This window comes from Cottoperca gobio, chromosome 9 (assembly GCF_900634415.1).
Source record: "Cottoperca gobio chromosome 9, fCotGob3.1, whole genome shotgun sequence".
In the NCBI taxonomy this organism is placed as follows: domain Eukaryota; kingdom Metazoa; phylum Chordata; class Actinopteri; order Perciformes; family Bovichtidae; genus Cottoperca; species Cottoperca gobio.
In genome coordinates, this window is record NC_041363.1 from 854,138 (window position 1) to 877,087 (window position 22,950).

Genomic DNA, 22,950 nt, shown 5'->3' on the forward strand with positions numbered 1-22,950 from the left:
CGCTGACGATGAGTAACTGGAGGTTCCCGTGGTTCAGATCGTATCGCTCCAAACACAGTCTTTCAGGAGCCACCAAAATATATCTGCTTCTGAATTAAACATTTCCTCCCAACATGTCACTTTTAATGAGCACTCAGCACACACACACACACACACACACACACACACACCACACACACACCAGCGTATATTTAAGTATTAGCTCACACAGGTCGTGGGATGTTGTGGTTATTAAGGGAGGAGTGAGCTAATTCCAAGTTATAGACACATCCCAATTCAAATAGTTTGTATTAATAAATAATAGAGTTCACAATCCTGGGAAGGAACACGAGCAGCTAACACATTTCTCTTTGCATCTCTTTGTATTTATCTCATCACTTGTATGATGCAGTTTATTGTGCAACCACTGAGAAACTGCAGCGTCAGTCGGGGACTTTGAAAGACTCGGCTTTTTGTTTCACAGTTAAGTTTGCACTTTTCACTTCTCTCATGTGTCGACCTCAGATCCTTGCTGACGGGCTGCGGGAGGCGGAGTTAGTGCATTTCTTTCAGCAGGCGGTTCTGGAGATGGGCACTGCTCAATCCACTCCTCCAGAAAGCTCTGATGTTGTTCCCTGTTGGAGGCAGAGACTGTGTAGAAAGAGAAGGTTTCTTAAAGGCGTCACAGTCGTGGTATATAGTTATTAAACCACAGCTATGAACCAATCACATTGCTTGATTTGAGCTACCTGCTTTAAAAGAATATGCTGCATATACATTATTCCGTGCTGTCAGAAGTGTTTTTAATATTTCCACAGGAGACACTTCCTGAAGGGCAAAGTTGCAGCTCTTGCGTTTTTAGTTTGTGCAGTCTGTTGAACTTGTTGGTCAGATACAAAGATCCGTTTCCTAATTACCCATCATGCACCATTAGCCCGCTGAGGTCTCCTCTCGGGTCCTGCAGGTCGCCCAGTCTGTAGATGCTTCTGCAGGAGCGATGTGCACACTGCAGCCATCCATCATCCGCTGTCACTTTCATACTCCGGAGTTAATGGAATGGAAATATTCGCTATTTCTAGTGCTGACAGTAAATAATGTACAGTCATGAAATGAGCCTGTGATAATTGAAGAGGCTGAAAAGTGCTGTTCCAATGAGCCTTTAGGGTGATCAGTGCGGAGTGTAACACATAATCAACCGTACAGATGCTTTGTCTCCATTTAAGAGTCCTTCTCATTAAACTGAAGACACACGTGACCTCGTCAGGAGTCTCTGGAGAAGAAGGAGATTAAAATGCCTCCAGACATGTCGGCAGGAGGAGAAGTGGCCCGGAGCTTCTTGTGCGAGCACTAACTGCACCGCTGAGGTGCTCAGCCCTTTTTATTTAGTTCACTCTAATGCAGTGGCGTTTACACACTTTAATTATGAGCCGGTCTCAGTGGGAGACCTGAGGTCCTGACCGAGGAGGTCCTGAGCGATCAGCTGTTAGCCTGCCCGTCTGGTGAGTGGAGACACAGAGAGCAGAAACTGTCCTCGGCTCTTGAAAGATGATTAAACGAGTTCAAACACAGCAAAGCATCTGACAGCGAGCGATTAGCCGATGAAGCGTGTCTAATGTAAAGAGTGTGAGATGCAGATTCCACTCGCACTTAGATTGAATTCTTTCACAGTTTGTCCTTCGTCCTGCAGCGCTCACACACTCTTTCAGTCCAGCTTTCATGAGAAATCATCTTAAAGCCACGAACAGACGAACAGGAGCCTTCTAAGCTCTGGGGAGGAGGACTGAGATATAACATTAGGAGCTGTCAGTGGAGTGAGAGATCTTCAGGCTTAGTGGGGAGACGTGGTGCCCACAGAATCATAATATATTTACTCTTCACTCGTGTTTCTGACAGAACGTTGTCTTTAGGAATGTGTAAGCTAACTGCAGCTGCTCGTGTGTCGACGGTGTGTTTCTGTCGCTCTGCAGGTGACATGTCGGGATGTGAAGCTACGACTGACACAGACGTCCGCTTGATGTCACTTTATGTGGCAGCCGGTGCAGTCGCTGCGTTTGTGCTTTCTAACATGGGACGTTGCAGAACGCTGCCTCTCCGATCGCTCTGCGTTTTGTTTGCAGTTGATACCATGTGTTTAGTGGGAGTTTGAGGATTGACTGCATGGCCTACTTTTATGACAGCGCGTCAGCTGTGTGAGGCTCCTGCACTGTGCACGATCTGAGCTCCGCAGTGCTTGTGCTGCTGGAGCTCAGGATGCTTCCTGTGCTGCCTGAGTGCAGACAGGACAGAGACAGGGTTCAACCTCCGAGAGGAAGACATCACGAAGCTGTTTAACACCAGCAACAGTCAGCACTGTGGGCTCCTCTACCACAGACTGGTGGAGCTTATGTTCTGATTGTTATTGCTTGTGTTGGAGCTGATGGTGTATTACATATCTCTCAGGTATCAGTGCCAACAATGTTTTTTCATTTGAGGATAAACTCTTTATTTAAGTCAAAAACATGGAAATTAACAGACTTTTCAACCAAAATGAACAAATATTAGTAAATCGACAAGAACAAATGAAATAAACCAGATAACCTCTTAGTGTTTGCTTGTTAGCATCATTTATATTTGTTTTAGTGGTTTAATAAAAACTGTTAAAGTAAATACATAATTATATTTACTTTGTTATCTCTGTAGAACAAAAGAGTCAATTAACATGAATGATTTTAAATATCCTAAGAATGCAGATTATCTGTGAGAGCAGAGATGATCTGTGCACAGGAGCAGCTGCAGGGGAACGTTAAAGACGTAATGGAGTTCAGCAGATCAGCAGATCAGCAGCACACGCACACACACACACACACACACACACACACACACACACACACACACACACACACGCCTACACACACACACAAACACTCACCTACACACACAAACACACGCACACACGCACACACACACACGCACACACACACACACACACACACACACACACACTCACCTACACACACACACAAACACTCACCTACACACACAAACACACGCACACACGCACACACACACACGCACACACGCACACGCACACACACACACAAACGCACACACACACACACACGCCTACACACACACACACAAACACTCACCTACACACACAAACACACGCACACACGCACACACGCACACACACACACGCACACACGCACACGCACACACACACACAAACGCACACACACACACACACACACAACCACACACACACACACACACCTACACACACACACGCACACGCACACACACATTTGCATGCAGTCAGCATTTTGACCTGTCACTCCAAGATGATTGACAGCCCACTGCAGGTGGCAGCGTCTCTCAGTGCATAACTTACAGGACTTTGCAGATGAAGTGGTTTAAATGTAGTTTTAAATGGTGCGATACAATAAGACAGTGAACACAGAGGAGAGGAAGAAGTTGACAAGGGGAAACCCATCAGCTGTTCTCCTCCTGATGATGCTGTAAGCTGTCTGATGACTGCAGCGCGTCAGCGGGGTCCCAGTCCCTGCATGGACTCTTCTTGCCCCCCCACGTCTACGGATACATTTGTTTCTTTCATGTGTCAGAGTATTTGCACGTTAGTATATTGTGTTTAGGCTGCGTTACAATAAAACGTTTATGATCATCGTTCAGAATGTTTGATCCAACTTCTCTCAGCGTTTCTCTTAAGAAGCATTTCAGAGAACATTGTTGCATGAGGCCCGTTGTTTCTACTGCTGCCCTGCTTCACATTCATTCATTCATTCATACATTCATACATACATACATACAGTCATTCATTCATACATTCATTCATTCATACATTCATGCATTCATTCATTCATACAGTCATTCATTCATACAGTCATTCATTCATACATTCATACATTCATACATACATACAGTCATTCATTCATACATTCATTCATACATTCATGCGTTCATTCATTCATACATTCATACAGTCATTCATTCATACATTCATACATTCATACATACATACAGTCATTCATTCATACATTCATTCATACATTCATGCATTCATGCATTCATTCATTCATTCATACATTCATGCGTTCATTCATTCATACATTCATTCGTACAGTCATACATACACACATTCATTCCTTCTTCATACATTCTCAGCGAGCTGCAGTGTGGGGTTAAGTTTTTTGTTTGAAGCACCCCCCCACCCCCCCGACAGTAGCTCAGGATGAGCACTGGAGGCTTCCTGTGGTTCAGATCGTATCGCTCCAAACACACAGTCTTTCAGGAGCCACCAAAATAAATCTGCTTCTGAATTCAATATTTCCTCCAAACATGTCACTTTTAATGAGAGCACACACACACACACACGCACACACACACACACACACACACACACACACACACACACACACACACACACACACACTCACCTACACACACACACACACACACACACACTTTATATATTTTATGAGGCTTTTGTTTACGATTTCCGACTAGAAACACATCAGTTTGTAGTTCCATGTGGTGTTACAGTCCAGTCTGGTGTGGGACGGCTGGGGGAGTATTATTGTGTGTGTGTGTGTGTGTGTGGGGGGGGGGGGGGGCGTACTAAGGGCTGATTAGCTCACTGATGTGGTGTTAATGCACTATGGATTTTTCGTCAGCCCTTATTATGTCAAGCGCTTAGCTCCCCCCCACACATTATTCCTGTTTCTATAGTTTCAGTCCTCAGATCAGCTGATGAGCTGAAACCTGAGCACACAGAGATTTACAGAGCAACCTGAACGCATCCTTTAGTCAGCGTCTCCACACTCCGGAGTTCTCACGGCTTTCATTTGGTCAAACATTTGCTGTCATTGTTTCAACAAGACGACAAGTCTGCAGCCTCCACAAGCTGCTCCCCGAGCTGCTCCGCGAGCTGTTCCCTGAGCTGCTCCGCGAGCTGCTCCGAGCTGCTCCGTGAGCTGCTCCGAGCTGTTCCCCGAGCTGCTCCGAGCTGTTCCCCCAGCTGCTCCGCGAGCTGCTCCCCGAGCTGTTCCCCGAGCTGCTCCGCGAGCTGCTCCGAGCTGTTCCCCGAGCTGTTCCCCGAGCTGCTCCCCGAGCTGTTCCCCGAGCTGCTCCGCGAGCTGCTCCGAGCTGTTCCCCGAGCTGTTCCCCGAGCTGCTCCGCGAGCTGTTCCCCGAGCTGTTCCCCGAGCTGCTCCGCGAGCTGCTCCGCAAGATGCTCCCCGAGCTGCTCCGCAAGCTGCTCCGCGAGCTGCTCCGAGCTGTTCCCCGAGCTGCTCCGCGAGCTGCTCCCCGAGCTGTTCCCCGAGCTGCTGCCCGAGCTGCTCCCCGAGCTGTTCCCCGAGCTGCTACCCGAGCTGCTCCCCGAGCTGCTCCGCAAGCTGCTCCGAGCTGTTCCCCGAGCTGTTCCCCGAGCTGTTCCCCGAGCTGCTCCGCGAGCTGTTCCCCGAGCTGTTCCCCGAGCTGCTTCCCGAACTGCTCCCCGAGCTGCTCCCCGAGCTGTTCCCCGAGCTGCTCCCCGAGCTGCTCCCCGAGCTGTTCCCCGAGCTGCTCCCCGAGCTGTTCCCCGAGCTGTTCCACGAGCTAAATGCTAAAACATGCTTTGTTTACTTTGCTAACGTTTGCAAATGAACAGTAAACACAGAGCACAGCTGATGCGTCATGTTATTACAGGTATCTGGTCATCAGCCCACGAGCTGTGTATCTGGAGAAAACAAATGTGAGCATGATTTAGTACTAAGAGCATGACACACACACACACACACACTACAGATTGAATCTGGTTTGTATGTGATGAAAGCATCTTCAGTACCACATGTAAAAGAATGCTTCAGCCTTGAAATGATCGCGTGCTCATGAACCTCTCTGTGTTTCTGCTCCACGGCACACCGAACGTCCAAAAACACAGAAACGTCTCGATGAGTGGAAGTTTAATGGAGTTTGTTGTAAGAAGTATGAATGTAGTGAAAGGTCCTGTGTTCCAGCGTGGACCGGATCAGTTTATTATTCTGTTTATAAAACAGATGTTTTCAGATGTTCTGTTGTTGACCGCGGCTCCACTTACTGAAGTTCACCGTGCAGGCAGGAAGCAAAGACTTCAAGGAAACATTATGTGAGTGACGTAGACATGATCATTTTAACTACTCCGTGTAATAACTGTCAGGAGAAAGATGTTGGCTGAACCCGATTTCTTCATAATCAGTTGCCAAGCAGCAGTTTTAAAATCCATAAAGCTCTCGTATGTCCTTTCTATGTCCTGTCTGCATACTCACCATATTTAATGCAACTTACCGGATCACATCTGATCCTAACTGCCCTCACACAAGCTTCTTTCAGCACGAGCACAGAGCTGACATACATCCCAACACTTATTAAAGATGCATGCAGTCGTACAGCTTAACATTTCACACAGTGGGAGGAGGCGACAGGAGACCTGCTGGCAGTAGTGAAGATCAGCTGTACGCAAACACACTTTCATCAACATTTCAAATGCACCAGTTCTGGAACAAATAGTCAGAACAGAGACCAGAGTCTGAACCTCTGCTGAACGTTTCACTGTATTACAGTAACACACACATCTGGTTTGTGTTTGGAGCTCCTTGTATTTAATGCAATGTTTGTGTCGCTTATATAACAATATGGCATCAGGCTGTTTCCTCTATGCACCGTACGACTGCAAGCTAAGAGCTTACACTTTAAAAACAGACTCTCCACACTTTGATACGTAACATGTCCTTGTGATGCCTCAATATATATATAAACAGTATTTTGACGGTAGTGTTGATCACACCTGATGCTCTGTGAGATAATCATCTGAGAGCTGCATCGTTTTCAGAGAACATTTGACTTGATTGAATGAAAATCAAATCAAATGTATTTGTATAGCCCAATATCACAAAGTATACATTTGTCTCAGTGTTTACAGACTGTACAGGATACAACACACTCTGTCCTTAGACCCTCTGTCCTTAGACCCTCTGTCATTAGACCCTCTGTCCTTAGACCCTTTGTCATTAGACCCTCTGTCCTTAGATCCTTTGTCATTAGACCCTCTGTCCTTAGACCCTCTGTCATTAGACCTCTGTCCTTAGACCCTTTGTCATTAGACCCTCTGTCCTTAGACCCTTTGTCATTAGACCCTCTGTCCTTAGACCCTCTGTCATTAGACCCTCTGTCTTTAGACCCTCTGTCCTCAGACCCTCTGTCCTTAGACCCTCTGTCTTTAGACCCTCTGTCCTCAGACCCTCTGTCCTTACACCCTCTGTCCTTACAACCTTTGTCCTTAGACCCTCTGTCCTTACACCCTCTGTCCTTACACCCTTTGTCCTTAGACCCTCTGTCCTTAGACCCTTTGTCATTAGACCCTCTGTCCTTAGACCCTTTGTCATTAGACCCTCTGTCCTTAGACCCTCTGTCATTAGACCCTCTGTCCTTAGACCCTCTGTCTTTAGACTCTCTGTCCTCAGACCCTCTGTCCTTACACCCTCTGTCCTTACACCCTTTGTCCTTAGACCCTCTGTCCTTACACCCTCTGTCCTTACACCCTTTGTCCTTAGACCCTCTGTCCTTAGACCCTTTGTCCTTAGACCCTCTGTCCTTAGACCCTTTGTCCTTAGACCCTCTGTCCTTAGACCCTTTGTCCTTAGACCCTCTGTCCGTACACCCTCTGTCCTTACACCCTCTGTCCTTAGACCCTCTGTCCTTAGACCCTCTGTCCTTACACCCTTTGTCCTTAGACCCTTTGTCCTTAGACCCTCTGTCCTTAGACCCTTTGTCCTTAGACCCTCTGTCCTTAGACCCTTTGTCCTTAGACCCTTTGTCCTTACACCATCTGTCCTTAGACCCTCTGTCCTTAGACCCTCTGTCATTTGACCCTCTGTCCTCAGACCCTCTGTCCTTAGACCCTCTGTCATTTGACCCTTTGTCCTTAGACCCTTTGTCCTTAGACCCTCTGTCCTTACACCATCTGTCCTTAGACCCTCTGTCCTTAGACCCTCTGTCATTTGACCCTCTGTCCTCAGACCCTCTGTCCTTAGACCCTCTGTCATTTGACCCTTTGTCCTTAGACCCTTTGTCCTTAGACCCTCTGTCCTTATACCCTCTGTCCTCAGACCCTCTGTCCTCAGACCCTCTGTCTTTACACCCTCGGTCCTTAGACCCTCTGTCCTTAGACCCTATGTCCTTACACCCTCGGTCCTTAAGCCTTCTATCCTTAGACCCTCTGTCCTTAGACCCTCGCATCGTACAAGGAAAAACTTCCTAAACGAAATAAACTGAAACAGTTGAAGAGACAAGAAACAACTGTAGCATTGCCTTCACACACAAACCAGTTATAATTACATTTGCAGCCACATGTGGTTATCAGGAAGATATGCAAATAATATTTAATCACAATTCAAATAACCAGCAAATAAATAGAATTTCAAATGTGCAGAAACACACAACAGTCCCATTGCTGCAGCGTCCTCTGTGAGCTGCTGAAGTGGAACCTTTCTCTCCAGTTTGGAGCTGGAAGTGTTTGCTCTGCAGAAAGTACTACAGCTCTCTGCTGCAAAGAATAGATGTTACCTCAGTGCATAAAAAAGCACTTTAGGGTGACATAACAAATAATGCGTCTGGGCACCAGAAGTGCAATTGATTGCAGGTAAAAAAGAAAAAGCTGTGATATGATTTTGGGAGCCGAAGCCTGTTCTGCTGCACATGGTGCCGCAGAGTGTGTGTTGGCGCTGACCTCACAGGGATAGATGTGAAACTGCTTGATTGTCTTGCTCCTTGTTCCATGATTAGCAAATGTGGAAAAGCATTTAATCCACATAATACTCTCTTATCCCGTGGCAAGAATAGATCTTGCGGCCCTATTTTTAGCACAGGAAGCATACAAAGCTGATTCTAACATTGTTTAGAGAACACGTTTCTTACTTTATTTTGGCTTCTCAGTTTTAAATTATGGAGAAATTCTGAATTTCAAATCTAATTTTTCCGTTTTTTCTCTGTTCATACAGAGTTTGAAGCATCTTTGCAGTAGAGAGCATGTTATATTCAACGTGTAATGCAATATGAAGAGAACCGCTTCACATACACATATGAGTACGACTGCTCTCGTACGTGAAGGCAGAAGATGTTTTGTTCTTCATTTGAGATAAATGTTTAAAGTTCAAATCAGTTTAATGAAAAGTGAAACTGTATCCTTCATGCCAGATCCTTTTCTCTCTCAAAGAAGTTGCAGAGCTCAGGTTGCGATATCTCTGCCAAGAAAGCAGACAGGCACGACAAATAGCTTCCTGCCGCCTCGCTCTCGCCCCCCCGACCGCGGTGATCCGTCCATCACGTCCTCGTGAAGAGAAGCCGGCGGCCTTCCTTCTGCCTGGCAGAGGAACGCGCCGGGCACCTGTCCTCACTCCTACATGCCTCACTAGTAGCTGTCTTGTAACTATACCCCCCCTCGTCTGTGGCTTCGCCTGCAGTGACAACATCACGGGAGCCCCCCCCCTCAACCTCTTTCCGTATCACACCTCCAGACATCCGAAGCTTCTCGTGAAGCGAAGTCGTTTTCAGATAAACTAATTTGCTTCACTCTCAGTGAGCCGAGTGATCCAACCTCCTCCTGTTCCTGACGGCAGCTCTACCTGAGGGGGCGCCGGCTCTTTGAGAGTGTGTGTTGGGAAGGCACCGAGCCAGGGAGACTAAATACTGTGTGACAAACATGCTCCATCACAGATCATTATAACACAGCCCTCATATTATAACAGGTGACGCGCTAAACACGTTTTCCATCACAGCATCATCAGAACATGACATTGAGAGTTTCTGCAGCAGCATCAGCATCACACACACACACACACACACACACACACACGCACACGCACACACACACACACACGCATCAACAGGATCCTTTACTGCTGTATGTTCCTACACACACATGACCACACATGTTTGGGTATGTTTAGATGGAGAGCAGTGGCTCAGCCATTGTATCTGCTGATCTGTATCTATCTATACTTTACATTACAGTTCATCTAGCTGACGCTTTTGTCCAAAGTGACTTACAATAAAAGCAATTATGAGGAATCAAGAATCCTGCAGCTACATCAGCTTCAAACAGGTGAAATCATTTAAGTGCAGAACAATAACTTCAAATAAGATAAATAAATGTGCAACATACAGAAATACATTCTTTAATTATTGTCCGAGCTGCAGTTTGAACAGGTGAGTGTTCAGTCTGCAGAAGGTGTGCAGACTTCCTGCAGGACAGCAAACAGGTTTTATTTGAGGGTCTCTGGGTCCCACACAGTCAGGGAGCAGCGAGCTGATTGCAAACTCTGCACTAAGTTCACCAGTCAGTGTGTAAGTGTGTGTGTCTGCTGCTGAACAGGTGTACACCAGCTTTTCACAGGCTTCCGATGGAATCAGCTGCCTGCTGCGTCTGAGTGGTGAACCAGACACGCTGTGGACCGCTGAACGATGAGCTGAAACTGGAAGTGAAGCTCGCAGGAGGAAGTGTGCTGCAGTGATGTAAAGAGTTTCTGTCAGGTTGAACTTATATGTGGTTTTGGAAGCCACTGGTCTTAAGAAGAAGTGTGTGTGTGGTTCCATGTAATATCCAGTACCGAGGGGAGGGAGGGAAACACAGAGTGTATCGCCTTCTAATGAGTTCAAGGAAAAACACGCTGGCTGCAGTTGAGGCTTTATTACTAACTTCTCTCCCTCCTCTCTCCCTCAGAGTCGGAAACACGCCAACAAAGTGCGGCTGTATTACATGCTACATCCTGTGGATGGAGGCTGCCCCGCCAAGAAGCTCAGAACAGACAATGTGAGTCCCACATGCACCTCCAGCTCCCCTGGTCTCAGTAATCACTGGGAAACATGCTTGTCCCTCCACAGCTCTCATACAGAAGCCCTTATTGTTAATGGCTTTTCCTGCTCTTCCAAACACCCAAGTGACCCCCCCGCTGTGTCACAATAGCTTACAGATAAACAGCAGCGCCACATTTGTAGAGCGACAAACAATGAGACAGTGACGTCGGAGGCTAAAGGCTCATTGAATGCAACGCACATCGGGAGGGATCCGGCCCCCCCGGGCCTCCCTGTCGTGTAAATTGGATGTACACGACGTGCTTGACAGATGCAATTATGTGGCCCGTCACTCCCTGCTCGATAAGTGTTGGGGTGGTGATGTGTGTGGAGAGTGTAGCCTTTAACACCGAGCCAGACTCTGTGAGAGTCCAGACGCTGTTCCTCTACACGATGTGTTGTGTTGTGTTGTGTTGTGTCTGATAATATCAGCTCGTGTGTAAGTCCGACTTCATCATTTCCTTCTTTGACTGCACTGAAAATGTTGTTTTTGAGGCTAAATGTCAACAAATATGGAGGAAAAACATTTCAGCAGAAACAAACATGAGAATATTGGACTTTTGGACTTAAACAATTAGAGAGATGAGAACGTGTGTGTGTGTGTGTGTGTGTGTGTGTGTGTGTGTGTGTGTGTGTGTGTGTGTGTGTGTGTGTGTGTGTGTGTGTGTGTGTGTGTGCAGCTCATTGTTGAGCTTTCTGTAAAACTGAGATTTCCAGTCAGACGTAATCATTTGAACTTCAAACTATAAAGTAATTTGTAACACTGTTGAAGTCGGAGGTCTGTTGTGTTTGGGGAGTTTCTTTTATTGCGTGAGTTTGAAAAGGTTTGAGAAACCTGCTCTCTGCCTCCGTCGAGGACCAACACATGTTTTTTACATCCACTTTGCAGCTCAGCTGTGTTGAGCGTTAATGGTGCATGCTGGGATTAGAAGTTAGTGTCACAGTGAAAGAGAGTGGAGTTTATGTTGGCGTGGTGTGATGGAGGCTGTAATCTGGATTCTGAATCAGATCTTTCTCATGCTGCTCTTCTCTTTCTCTTCCTCTCTAACCCATCACTCCATTCTCTGCCTCTCTTCTTCTTCTTCTCCTTCTTCTTCTCCTTCTTCTCCTTCTGCTTCTCCTTCTTCTCCTTCTTCTCCTTCTTCTCCTTCTTCTTCTTCCCCCCTCCCTCTCTTCCTCCCTCTCTTCCTCCCTCTTCCTCCCTCTTTTCCTTCCTCTCTCTCTTCCTCCCTCTCTTCCCCTTCTCTCTTCCTCCCTCTCTTCCTCCTCTCTTCCTCCCTCTCTTCCTCCCTCTCTTCCTCCCTCTCTCTTCCTCCCTCTCTTCCTTCCTTTCTCTCTCCCTCCCTCTCTTCCCCCCTCTCTCTTCTTACTCCATCTCTTCCTCCTCTCTTCCCTCCCTCTCTTCCCCCTCCCTCTCTTCCTCCCTCTCTTCCTCCTTCTCTCTCTTCCTCCCTCTCTTCCCTCCTTCTCTCTCTTCCTCCCTCTCTTCCCCCCTCTCTCTCTTCCTCCCTCTTCCCCCTCTCTCTTCCTCCTCTCTTCCTCCCTCTCTTCCTCCTTTCTCTTCCCCCTCTCTCTCTCTCCCTCTCTTCCTCCCTCTCTCCCCCTCTCTCTCTCTCCCTCTCTTCCTCCCTCTCTTCCTCCTTCTCTTCCCCCTCTCTCTCTCTCCCTCTCTTTCCCCCTCTCTCTTCCTCCCTCTCTCTCCCTCTCTTCCTCCTTCTCGTCCCCCTCTCTCTCTCTCCTCTCTTCTCCCTCTCTTCCCTCTCGTCCTCCTTCTTCTCTCTTCCTCCCTCTCTTCCCTCCCTCTCCTCTCTTCCTCCTCGCTCTCTCCCCCTCCCTCTCTTCCTCCCCCTCTCGCCTCTTCCGTCCTCTCTTCCTCCTTCTCCTCTCTGTCCCCCCTCTCCCTCCTCTCTTCCCCCTCTCGTCTCTCCCGCTCTCTTCCTCCCTCTCTTCCCCCTCTCTTCTCCTTCTCTTCCCCCTCTCTCGCTCCCTCTCTCCTCCCTCTCTTCCTCCCTCTCTTCCCCCTCTCTCTCTCTCCCTCTCTTCCTCCTTCCTTCCCCTCCTCTCTCTCCCTCTCTTCCTCCCTCTCTTCCACCCTCTCTTCCTCCCTCTCGTCCTCCCTCTCTTACCCCCTCGTCTTCCTCCCTCTCATTTCCCCCCTCTCTTCCCCCCTCTCTTCCTCCCTCTCTTCCCCCCTCTCTTCCTCCCTCTCTTCCCCCCTCTCTTACCCCCCTCTCTTCCTCCCTCTCTTCCTCCCTCTCTTCCCCCTCTCTTCCTCCCTCTCTTACCCCCTCTCTTCCCTCTCCCTCTCTTCCTCCCTCTCTTCTTCCCCCCTCTCTTCCCCCCTCTCTTCCTCCCTCTCTTCCTCCCTCTCCCTCCCTCTCTTCCCCCTCTCTCTCTCTCCCTCTCTTCCCCCCTCTCTCCTCTCTCCCCTCTCTTTCTTCCCACCTGCAGCCTGAACATTACCTCTTATTTCCCTTCATTGTTTATCTTTCTGTTATCTCGTCCTTCCCTCCGTTCTCCTCTCACGTCGCACGTTTTCTCTCCTCTCTCCTTTTACTTCCTCACATTTCGACATAAGGTCTTTCTGTGACTGTTCCTTTGATTTGATTTTCTGCAATCTCTGAGACCCAGAAGTCCTGAGCTCTGTGTGCTGTCAGCGTTCTGCTGATGCCCCCCCCCCCACGCTTCGCAGGTACACTCTGTGTGATGCATCATGACACATTGTTCTCTATTCTTTCACCACAGTGTTTCTTAGTGAATTATATTCCAGTTATAATATTGAATATGCACAAATACTAATTCTCAATATTTGGCACAACCTCAAACACGGTCCGAGGAGCAGAAACAGGCTGTTATTCATAAAGTGCCATGTTCCCTGTTAAAGATGTTCATTTTAAAATGATATAAAACAGAGAAAAGCAGCAGATCTCCATATTTAAGAAGTTGGAAACAACTTTCAAAGACATTTCTGCAGGAAAAGCTACCGAAACAATTTATGTCTCTACGTGTTTGATGTGAGACATGTTTCTACATGTTTACAGTTTGATGTGTGAGACATGTTTCTACATGTTTACAGTTTGATGTGTGAGACATGTTTCTACATGTTTACAGTTTTGATGTGTGAGACATGTTTCTACATGTTTACAGTTTGATGTGTGAGACATGTTTCTACATGTTTACAGTTTGATGTGTGAGATGTTTCTACATGTTTACAGTTTGATGTGTGAGACATGTTTCTACATGTTTACAGTTTGATGTGTGAGACATGTTTCTACATGTTTACAGTTTGATGTGAGACATGTTTCTACATGTTTACAGTTTGATGTGTGAGACATGTTTCTACATGTTTACAGTTTGATGTGAGACATGTTTCAACATGTTTACAGTTTGGTGTGAGACATGTTTCTACATGTTTGCAGTTTGATCTGATACATGTTTCAACATGTTTACAGTTTGATGTGTGAGACATGTTTCTACATGTTTACAGTTTGATGTGTGAGACATGTTTCTACATGTTTACAGTTTGATGTCTGAGACATGTTTCTACATGTTTACAGTTTGATGTGTGAGATGTTTCTACATGTTTACAGTTTGATGTGTGAGACATGTTTCTACATGTTTACAGTTTGATGTGAGACATGTTTCTACATGTTTACAGTTTGATGTGTGAGACATGTTTCTACATGTTTACAGTTTGATGTGAGACATGTTTCAACATGTTTACAGTTTGGTGTGAGACATGTTTCTACATGTTTGCAGTTTGATCTGATACATGTTTCAACATGTTTACAGTTTGATGTGTGAGACATGTTTCTACATGTTTACAGTTTGATGTGTGAGACATGTTTCTACATGTTTACAGTTTGATGTGAGACATGTTTCAACATGTTTACAGTTTGATGTGTGAGACATGTTTCTACATGTTTACAGTTTGATGTGTGAGACATTTTTCTACATGTTTACAGTTTGATGTGTGAGATGTTTCTACATGTTTACAGTTTGATGCGTGAGACATGTTTCTACATGTTTACAGTTTGATGTCTGAGACATGTTTCTACATGTTTACAGTTTGATGTGTGAGATGTTTCTACATGTTTACAGTTTGATGTGTGAGACATGTTTCTACATGTTTACAGTTTGATGTGTGAGACATGTTTCTACATGTTTACAGTTTGATGTGAGACATGTTTCTACATGTTTACAGTTTGATGTGTGAGACATGTTTCTACATGTTTACAGTTTGATGTGAGACATGTTTCAACATGTTTACAGTTTGGTGTGAGACATGTTTCTACATGTTTGCAGTTTGATCTGATACATGTTTCAACATGTTTACAGTTTGATGTGTGAGACATGTTTCTACATGTTTACAGTTTGATGTGTGAGACATGTTTCTACATGTTTACAGTTTGATGTGAGACGTGTTTCTATATGTTTACAGTTTGGTGTGAGACATGTTTCTACATGTTTACAGTTTGATTTGAGACATGTTTCTACATGTTTACAGTTTGATGTGAGATATGTTTCTACATGTTTACAGTTTGTGTGAGACATGTTTCTACATGTTTACAGTTTGATGTGAGACATGTTTTTACATGTTTACAGTTTGATGTGAGAGACATGTTTCTACATGTTTACAGTTTGATGTGAGACATGTTTCTACATGTTTGGTGTGAGACATTTCTACATGTTTACAGTTAGGTGTGTGAGACATGTTTCTACATGTTTACAGTTAGATGTGTGAGACATGTTTCTACATGTTTACAGTTTGATGTGTGAGACATGTTTCTACATGTTTACAGTTTGATGTGTGAGACATGTTTCTACATGTTTACAGTTTGATGTGTGAGACATGTTTCTACATGTTTACAGTTTGAGGTGTGAGACATGTTTCTACATGTTTACAGTTTGAGGTGTGAGACATGTTTCTACATGTTTACAGTTTGATGTGTGAGACATGTTTCTACATGTTTACAGTTTGATGTGTGAGACATGTTTCTACATGTTTACAGTTTGATGTGAGACATGTTTCTATATGTTTACAGTTTGGTGTGAGACATGTTTCTACATGTTTACAATTTGATTTGAAACATGTTTCTACATGTTTACAGTTTGATGTGAGACATGTTTCTACATGTTTACAGTTTGGTGTGAGCCATGTTTCTACATGTTTACAGTTTGATGTGTGAGACATGTTTCTACATGTTTACAGTTTGATGTGAGACATGTTTCTACATTTTTCTACATGTTTGGTGTGAGACATGTTTCAACATGTTTACAGTTTGATGTGTGAGACATGTTTCTACATGTTTACAGTTTGATGCGTGAGACATGTTTCTACATGTTTACAGTTTGATGTCTGAGACATGTTTCTACATGTTTACAGTTTGATGTGTGAGATGTTTCTACATGTTTACAGTTTGATGTGTGAGACATGTTTCTACATGTTTACAGTTTGATGTGTGAGACATGTTTCTACATGTTTACAGTTTGATGTGAGACATGTTTCTACATGTTTACAGTTTGATGTGTGAGACATGTTTCTACATGTTTACAGTTTGATGTGAGACATGTTTCAACATGTTTACAGTTTGGTGTGAGACATGTTTCTACATGTTTGCAGTTTGATCTGATACATGTTTCAACATGTTTACAGTTTGATGTGTGAGACATGTTTCTACATGTTTACAGTTTGATGTGTGAGACATGTTTCTACATGTTTACAGTTTGATGTGAGACGTGTTTCTATATGTTTACAGTTTGGTGTGAGACATGTTTCTACATGTTTACAGTTTGATTTGAGACATGTTTCTACATGTTTACAGTTTGATGTGAGATATGTTTCTACATGTTTACAGTTTGTGTGAGACATGTTTCTACATGTTTACAGTTTGATGTGAGACATGTTTTTACATGTTTACAGTTTGATGTGTGAGACATGTTTCTACATGTTTACAGTTTGATGTGAGACATGTTTCTACATGTTTGGTGCGAGACATTTCTACATGTTTACAGTTAGGTGTGTGAGACATGTTTCTACATGTTTACAGTTAGATGTGTGAGACATGTTTCTACATGTTTACAGTTTGATGTGTGAGACATGTTTCTACATGTTTACAGTTTGATGTGTGAGACATGTTTCTACATGTTTACAGTTTGATGTGAGACATGTTTCTACATTTTTCTACATGTTTGGTGTGAGACATGTTTCAACATGTTTACAGTTTGATTTGAGACATGTTTCTACATGTTTACAGTTTGATGTGAGATATGTTTCTACATGTTTACAGTTTGTGTGAGACATGTTTCTACATGTTTACAGTTTGATGTGAGACATGTTTTTACATGTTTACAGTTTGATGTGAGAGACATGTTTCTACATGTTTACAGTTTGATGTGAGACATGTTTCTACATGTTTGGTGTGAGACATTTCTACATGTTTACAGTTAGGTGTGTGAGACATGTTTCTACATGTTTACAGTTAGATGTGTGAGACATGTTTCTACATGTTTACAGTTTGATGTGTGAGACATGTTTCTACATGTTTACAGTTTGATGTGTGAGACATGTTTCTACATGTTTACAGTTTGATGTGAGACATGTTTCTACATTTTTCTACATGTTTGGTGTGAGACATGTTTCAACATGTTTACAGTTTGATGTGTGAGACATGTTTCTACATGTTTACAGTTTGATGTGTGAGACATGTTTCTACATGTTTACAGTTTGATGTGTGAGACATGTTTCTACATGTTTACAGTTTGAGGTGTGAGACATGTTTCTACATGTTTACAGTTTGAGGTGTGAGACATGTTTCTACATGTTTACAGTTTGATGTGTGAGACATGTTTCTACATGTTTACAGTTTGATGTGTGAGACATGTTTCTACATGTTTACAGTTTGATGTGAGACATGTTTCTATATGTTTACAGTTTGGTGTGAGACATGTTTCTACATGTTTACAATTTGATTTGAAACATGTTTCTACATGTTTACAGTTTGATGTGAGACATGTTTCTACATGTTTACAGTTTGGTGTGAGCCATGTTTCTACATGTTTACAGTTTGATGTGAGACATGTTTTTACATGTTTACAGTTTGATGTGAGAGACATGTTTCTACATGTTTACAGTTTGATGTGAGACATGTTTCTACATGTTTGGTGTGAGACATATTTCTACATGTTTACAGTTAGATGTGTGAGACATGTTTCTACATGTTTACAGTTTGATGTGTGAGACATGTTTCTACATGTTTACAGTTTGATGTGTGAGACATGTTTCAACATGTTTACAGTTTGATGTGAGACATGTTTCTACATGTTTACAGTTTAATGTGTGAGACATGTTTCAACATGTTTACAGTTTGATGTGTGAGACATGTTTCAACATGTTTACAGTTTGATGTGAGACATGTTTCTACATGTTTACAGTTTGATATGAGACATGTTTCAACATGTTTACAGTTTGATGTGTGAGACATGTTTCTACATGTTTACAGTTTGATGTGTGAGACATGTTTCTACATGTTTACAGTTTGATGTGAGACATGTTTCTACATTTTTCTACATGTTTGGTGTGAGACATGTTTCAACATGTTTACAGTTTGATGTGTGAGACATGTTTCTACATGTTTACAGTTTGATGTGTGAGACATGTTTCTACATGTTTACAGTTTGATGTGTGAGACATGTTTCTACATGTTTACAGTTTGAGGTGTGAGACATGTTTCTACATGTTTACAGTTTGAGGTGTGAGACATGTTTCTACATGTTTACAGTTTGATGTGTGAGACATGTTTCTACATGTTTACAGTTTGATGTGTGAGACATGTTTCTACATGTTTACAGTTTGATGTGAGACATGTTTCTATATGTTTACAGTTTGGTGTGAGACATGTTTCTACATGTTTACAATTTGATTTGAAACATGTTTCTACATGTTTACAGTTTGATGTGAGACATGTTTCTACATGTTTACAGTTTGGTGTGAGCCATGTTTCTACATGTTTACAGTTTGATGTGAGACATGTTTTTACATGTTTACAGTTTGATGTGAGAGACATGTTTCTACATGTTTACAGTTTGATGTGAGACATGTTTCTACATGTTTGGTGTGAGACATATTTCTACATGTTTACAGTTAGATGTGTGAGACATGTTTCTACATGTTTACAGTTTGATGTGTGAGACATGTTTCTACATGTTTACAGTTTGATGTGTGAGACATGTTTCAACATGTTTACAGTTTGATGTGAGACATGTTTCTACATGTTTACAGTTTAATGTGTGAGACATGTTTCAACATGTTTACAGTTTGATGTGTGAGACATGTTTCAACATGTTTACAGTTTGATGTGAGACATGTTTCTACATGTTTACAGTTTGATATGAGACATGTTTCAACATGTTTACAGTTTGATGTGTGAGACATGTTTCTACATGTTTACAGTTTGATGTGTGAGACATGTTTCTACATGTTTACAGTTTGATGTGTGAGGTGTTTCTACATGTTTACAGTTTGATGTGAGACATGTTTCTATATGTTTACAGTTTGATGTGTGCGACATGTTTCTACATGTTTACAGTTTGATGTGTGAGATGTTTCTACATGTTTACAGTTTGGTGTGAGACATGTTTCTACATGTTTACAGTTTGATGTGAGACATGTTTTTACATGTTTACAGTTTGATGTGAGACATGTTTCTACATGTTTACAGTTTGATGTGAGACATGTTTCTACATGTTTGGTGTGAGACATTTCTACATGTTTACAGTTAGGTGTGTGAGACATGTTTCTACATGTTTACAGTTAGATGTGTGAGACATGTTTCTACATGTTTACAGTTTGATGTGAGACATGTTTCTACATGTTTACAGTTTGATGTGAGACATGTTTCTACATGTTTACAGTTTGGTGTGAGCCATGTTTCTACATGTTTACAGTTTGATGTGAGACATGTTTTTACATGTTTACAGTTTGATGTGAGAGACATGTTTCTACATGTTTACAGTTTGATGTGAGACATGTTTCTACATGTTTACAGTTTGATGTGTGAGACATGTTTCAACATGTTTACAGTTTGATGTGAGACATGTTTCTACATGTTTACAGTTTGATATGAGACATGTTTCAACATGTTTACAGTTTGATGTGTGAGACATGTTTCTACATGTTTACAGTTTGATGTGTGAGACATGTTTCTACATGTTTACAGTTTGATGTGTGAGGTGTTTCTACATGTTTACAGTTTGATGTGAGACATGTTTCTATATGTTTACAGTTTGATGTGTGCGACATGTTTCTACATGTTTACAGTTTGATGTGTGAGATGTTTCTACATGTTTACAGTTTGGTGTGAGACATGTTTCTACATGTTTACAGTTTGATGTGAGACATGTTTTTACATGTTTACAGTTTGATGTGAGACATGTTTCTACATGTTTACAGTTTGATGTGAGACATGTTTCTACATGTTTGGTGTGAGACATTTCTACATGTTTACAGTTAGGTGTGTGAGACATGTTTCTACATGTTTACAGTTAGATGTGTGAGACATGTTTCTACATGTTTACAGTTTGATGTGAGACATGTTTCTACATGTTTGGTGTGAGACATTTCTACATGTTTACAGTTAGGTGTGTGAGACATGTTTCTACATGTTTACAGTTAGATGTGTGAGACATGTTTCTACATGTTTACAGTTTGATGTGTGAGACATGTTTCTACATGTTTACAGTTTGATGTGTGAGACATGTTTCTACATGTTTACAGTTTGATGTGAGACATGTTTCTACATTTTTCTACATGTTTGGTGTGAGACATGTTTCAACATGTTTACAGTTTGATGTGAGACATGTTTCTACATGTTTACAGTTTAATGTGTGAGACATGTTTCAACATGTTTACAGTTTGATGTGTGAGACATGTTTCAACATGTTTACAGTTTGATGTGAGACATGTTTCTACATGTTTACAGTTTGATATGAGACATGTTTCAACATGTTTACAGTTTGATGTGTGAGACATGTTTCTACATGTTTACAGTTTGATGTGTGAGACATGTTTCTACATGTTTACAGTTTGATGTGTGAGACATGTTTCTACATGTTTACAGTTTGATGTGTGAGGTGTTTCTACATGTTTACAGTTTGATGTGAGACATGTTTCTATATGTTTACAGTTTGATGTGTGCGACATGTTTCTACATGTTTACAGTTTGATGTGTGAGATGTTTCTACATGTTTACAGTTTGGTGTGAGACATGTTTCTACATGTTTACAGTTTGATGTGAGACATGTTTTTACATGTTTACAGTTTGATGTGAGACATGTTTCTACATGTTTGGTGTGAGACATTTCTACATGTTTACAGTTAGGTATGTGAGACATGTTTCTACATGTTTACAGTTAGATGTGTGAGACATGTTTCTACATGTTTACAGTTTGATGTGTGAGACATGTTTCTACATGTTTACAGTTTGGTGTGAGCCATGTTTCTACATGTTTACAGTTTGATGTGAGACATGTTTTTACATGTTTACAGTTTGATGTGTGAGACATGTTTCTACATGTTTACAGTTTGATGTGTGAGACATGTTTCTACATGTTTACAGTTTGGTGTGAGCCATGTTTCTACATGTTTACAGTTTGATGTGAGACATGTTTTTACATGTTTACAGTTTGATGTGAGAGACATGTTTCTACATGTTTACAGTTCGATGTGAGACATGTTTCTACATGTTTGGTGTGAGACATATTTCTACATGTTTACAGTTAGATGTGTGAGACATGTTTCTACATGTTTACAGTTTGATGTGTGAGACATGTTTCTACATGTTTACAGTTTGATGTGTGAGACATGTTTCAACATGTTTACAGTTTGATGTGAGACATGTTTCTACATGTTTACAGTTTAATGTGTGAGACATGTTTCAACATGTTTACAGTTTGATGTGTGAGACATGTTTCAACATGTTTACAGTTTGATGTGAGACATGTTTCTACATGTTTACAGTTTGATATGAGACATGTTTCAACATGTTTACAGTTTGATGTGTGAGACATGTTTCTACATGTTTACAGTTTGATGTGTGAGACATGTTTCTACATGTTTACAGTTTGATGTATGAGGTGTTTCTACATGTTTACAGTTTGATGTGAGACATGTTTCTATATGTTTACAGTTTGATGTGTGAGACATGTTTCAACATGTTTACAGTTTGATGTGAGACATGTTTCTACATGTTTGGTGTGAGACATATTTCTACATGTTTACAGTTAGATGTGTGAGACATGTTTCTACATGTTTACAGTTTGATGTGTGAGACATGTTTCTACATGTTTACAGTTTGATGTGTGAGACATGTTTCAACATGTTTACAGTTTGATGTGAGACATGTTTCTACATGTTTACAGTTTAATGTGTGAGACATGTTTCAACATGTTTACAGTTTGATGTGTGAGACATGTTTCAACATGTTTACAGTTTGATGTGAGACATGTTTCTACATGTTTACAGTTTGATATGAGACATGTTTCAACATGTTTACAGTTTGATGTGTGAGACATGTTTCTACATGTTTACAGTTTGATGTGTGAGACATGTTTCTACATGTTTACAGTTTGATGTATGAGGTGTTTCTACATGTTTACAGTTTGATGTGAGACATGTTTCTATATGTTTACAGTTTGATGTGTGCGACATGTTTCTACATGTTTACAGTTTGATGTGTGAGATGTTTCTACATGTTTACAGTTTGGTGTGAGACATGTTTCTACATGTTTACAGTTTGATGTGAGACATGTTTTTACATGTTTACAGTTTGATGTGAGACATGTTTCTACATGTTTACAGTTTGATGTGAGACATGTTTCTACATGTTTGGTGTGAGACATTTCTACATGTTTACAGTTAGGTGTGTGAGACATGTTTCTACATGTTTACAGTTAGATGTGTGAGACATGTTTCTACATGTTTACAGTTTGATGTGAGACATGTTTCTACATGTTTGGTGTGAGACATTTCTACATGTTTACAGTTAGGTGTGTGAGACATGTTTCTACATGTTTACAGTTAGATGTGTGAGACATGTTTCTACATGTT

At 42.2% G+C, this 22,950-nt stretch overlaps 1 protein-coding gene across 1 annotated transcript in view; it reads left to right on the forward strand.

Annotated features, from left to right (window-relative positions):
* zmat4a (zinc finger, matrin-type 4a) overlaps positions 1-22,950 on the forward strand; it is a 123,085-nt gene that overhangs the window by 18,174 nt on the left and 81,961 nt on the right. The window contains exon 2 of the mRNA XM_029440649.1: positions 10,714-10,803. Coding sequence (XP_029296509.1) covers positions 10,714-10,803 — 90 coding nt within the window. The remainder of the gene's footprint in view (positions 1-10,713; positions 10,804-22,950) is intronic.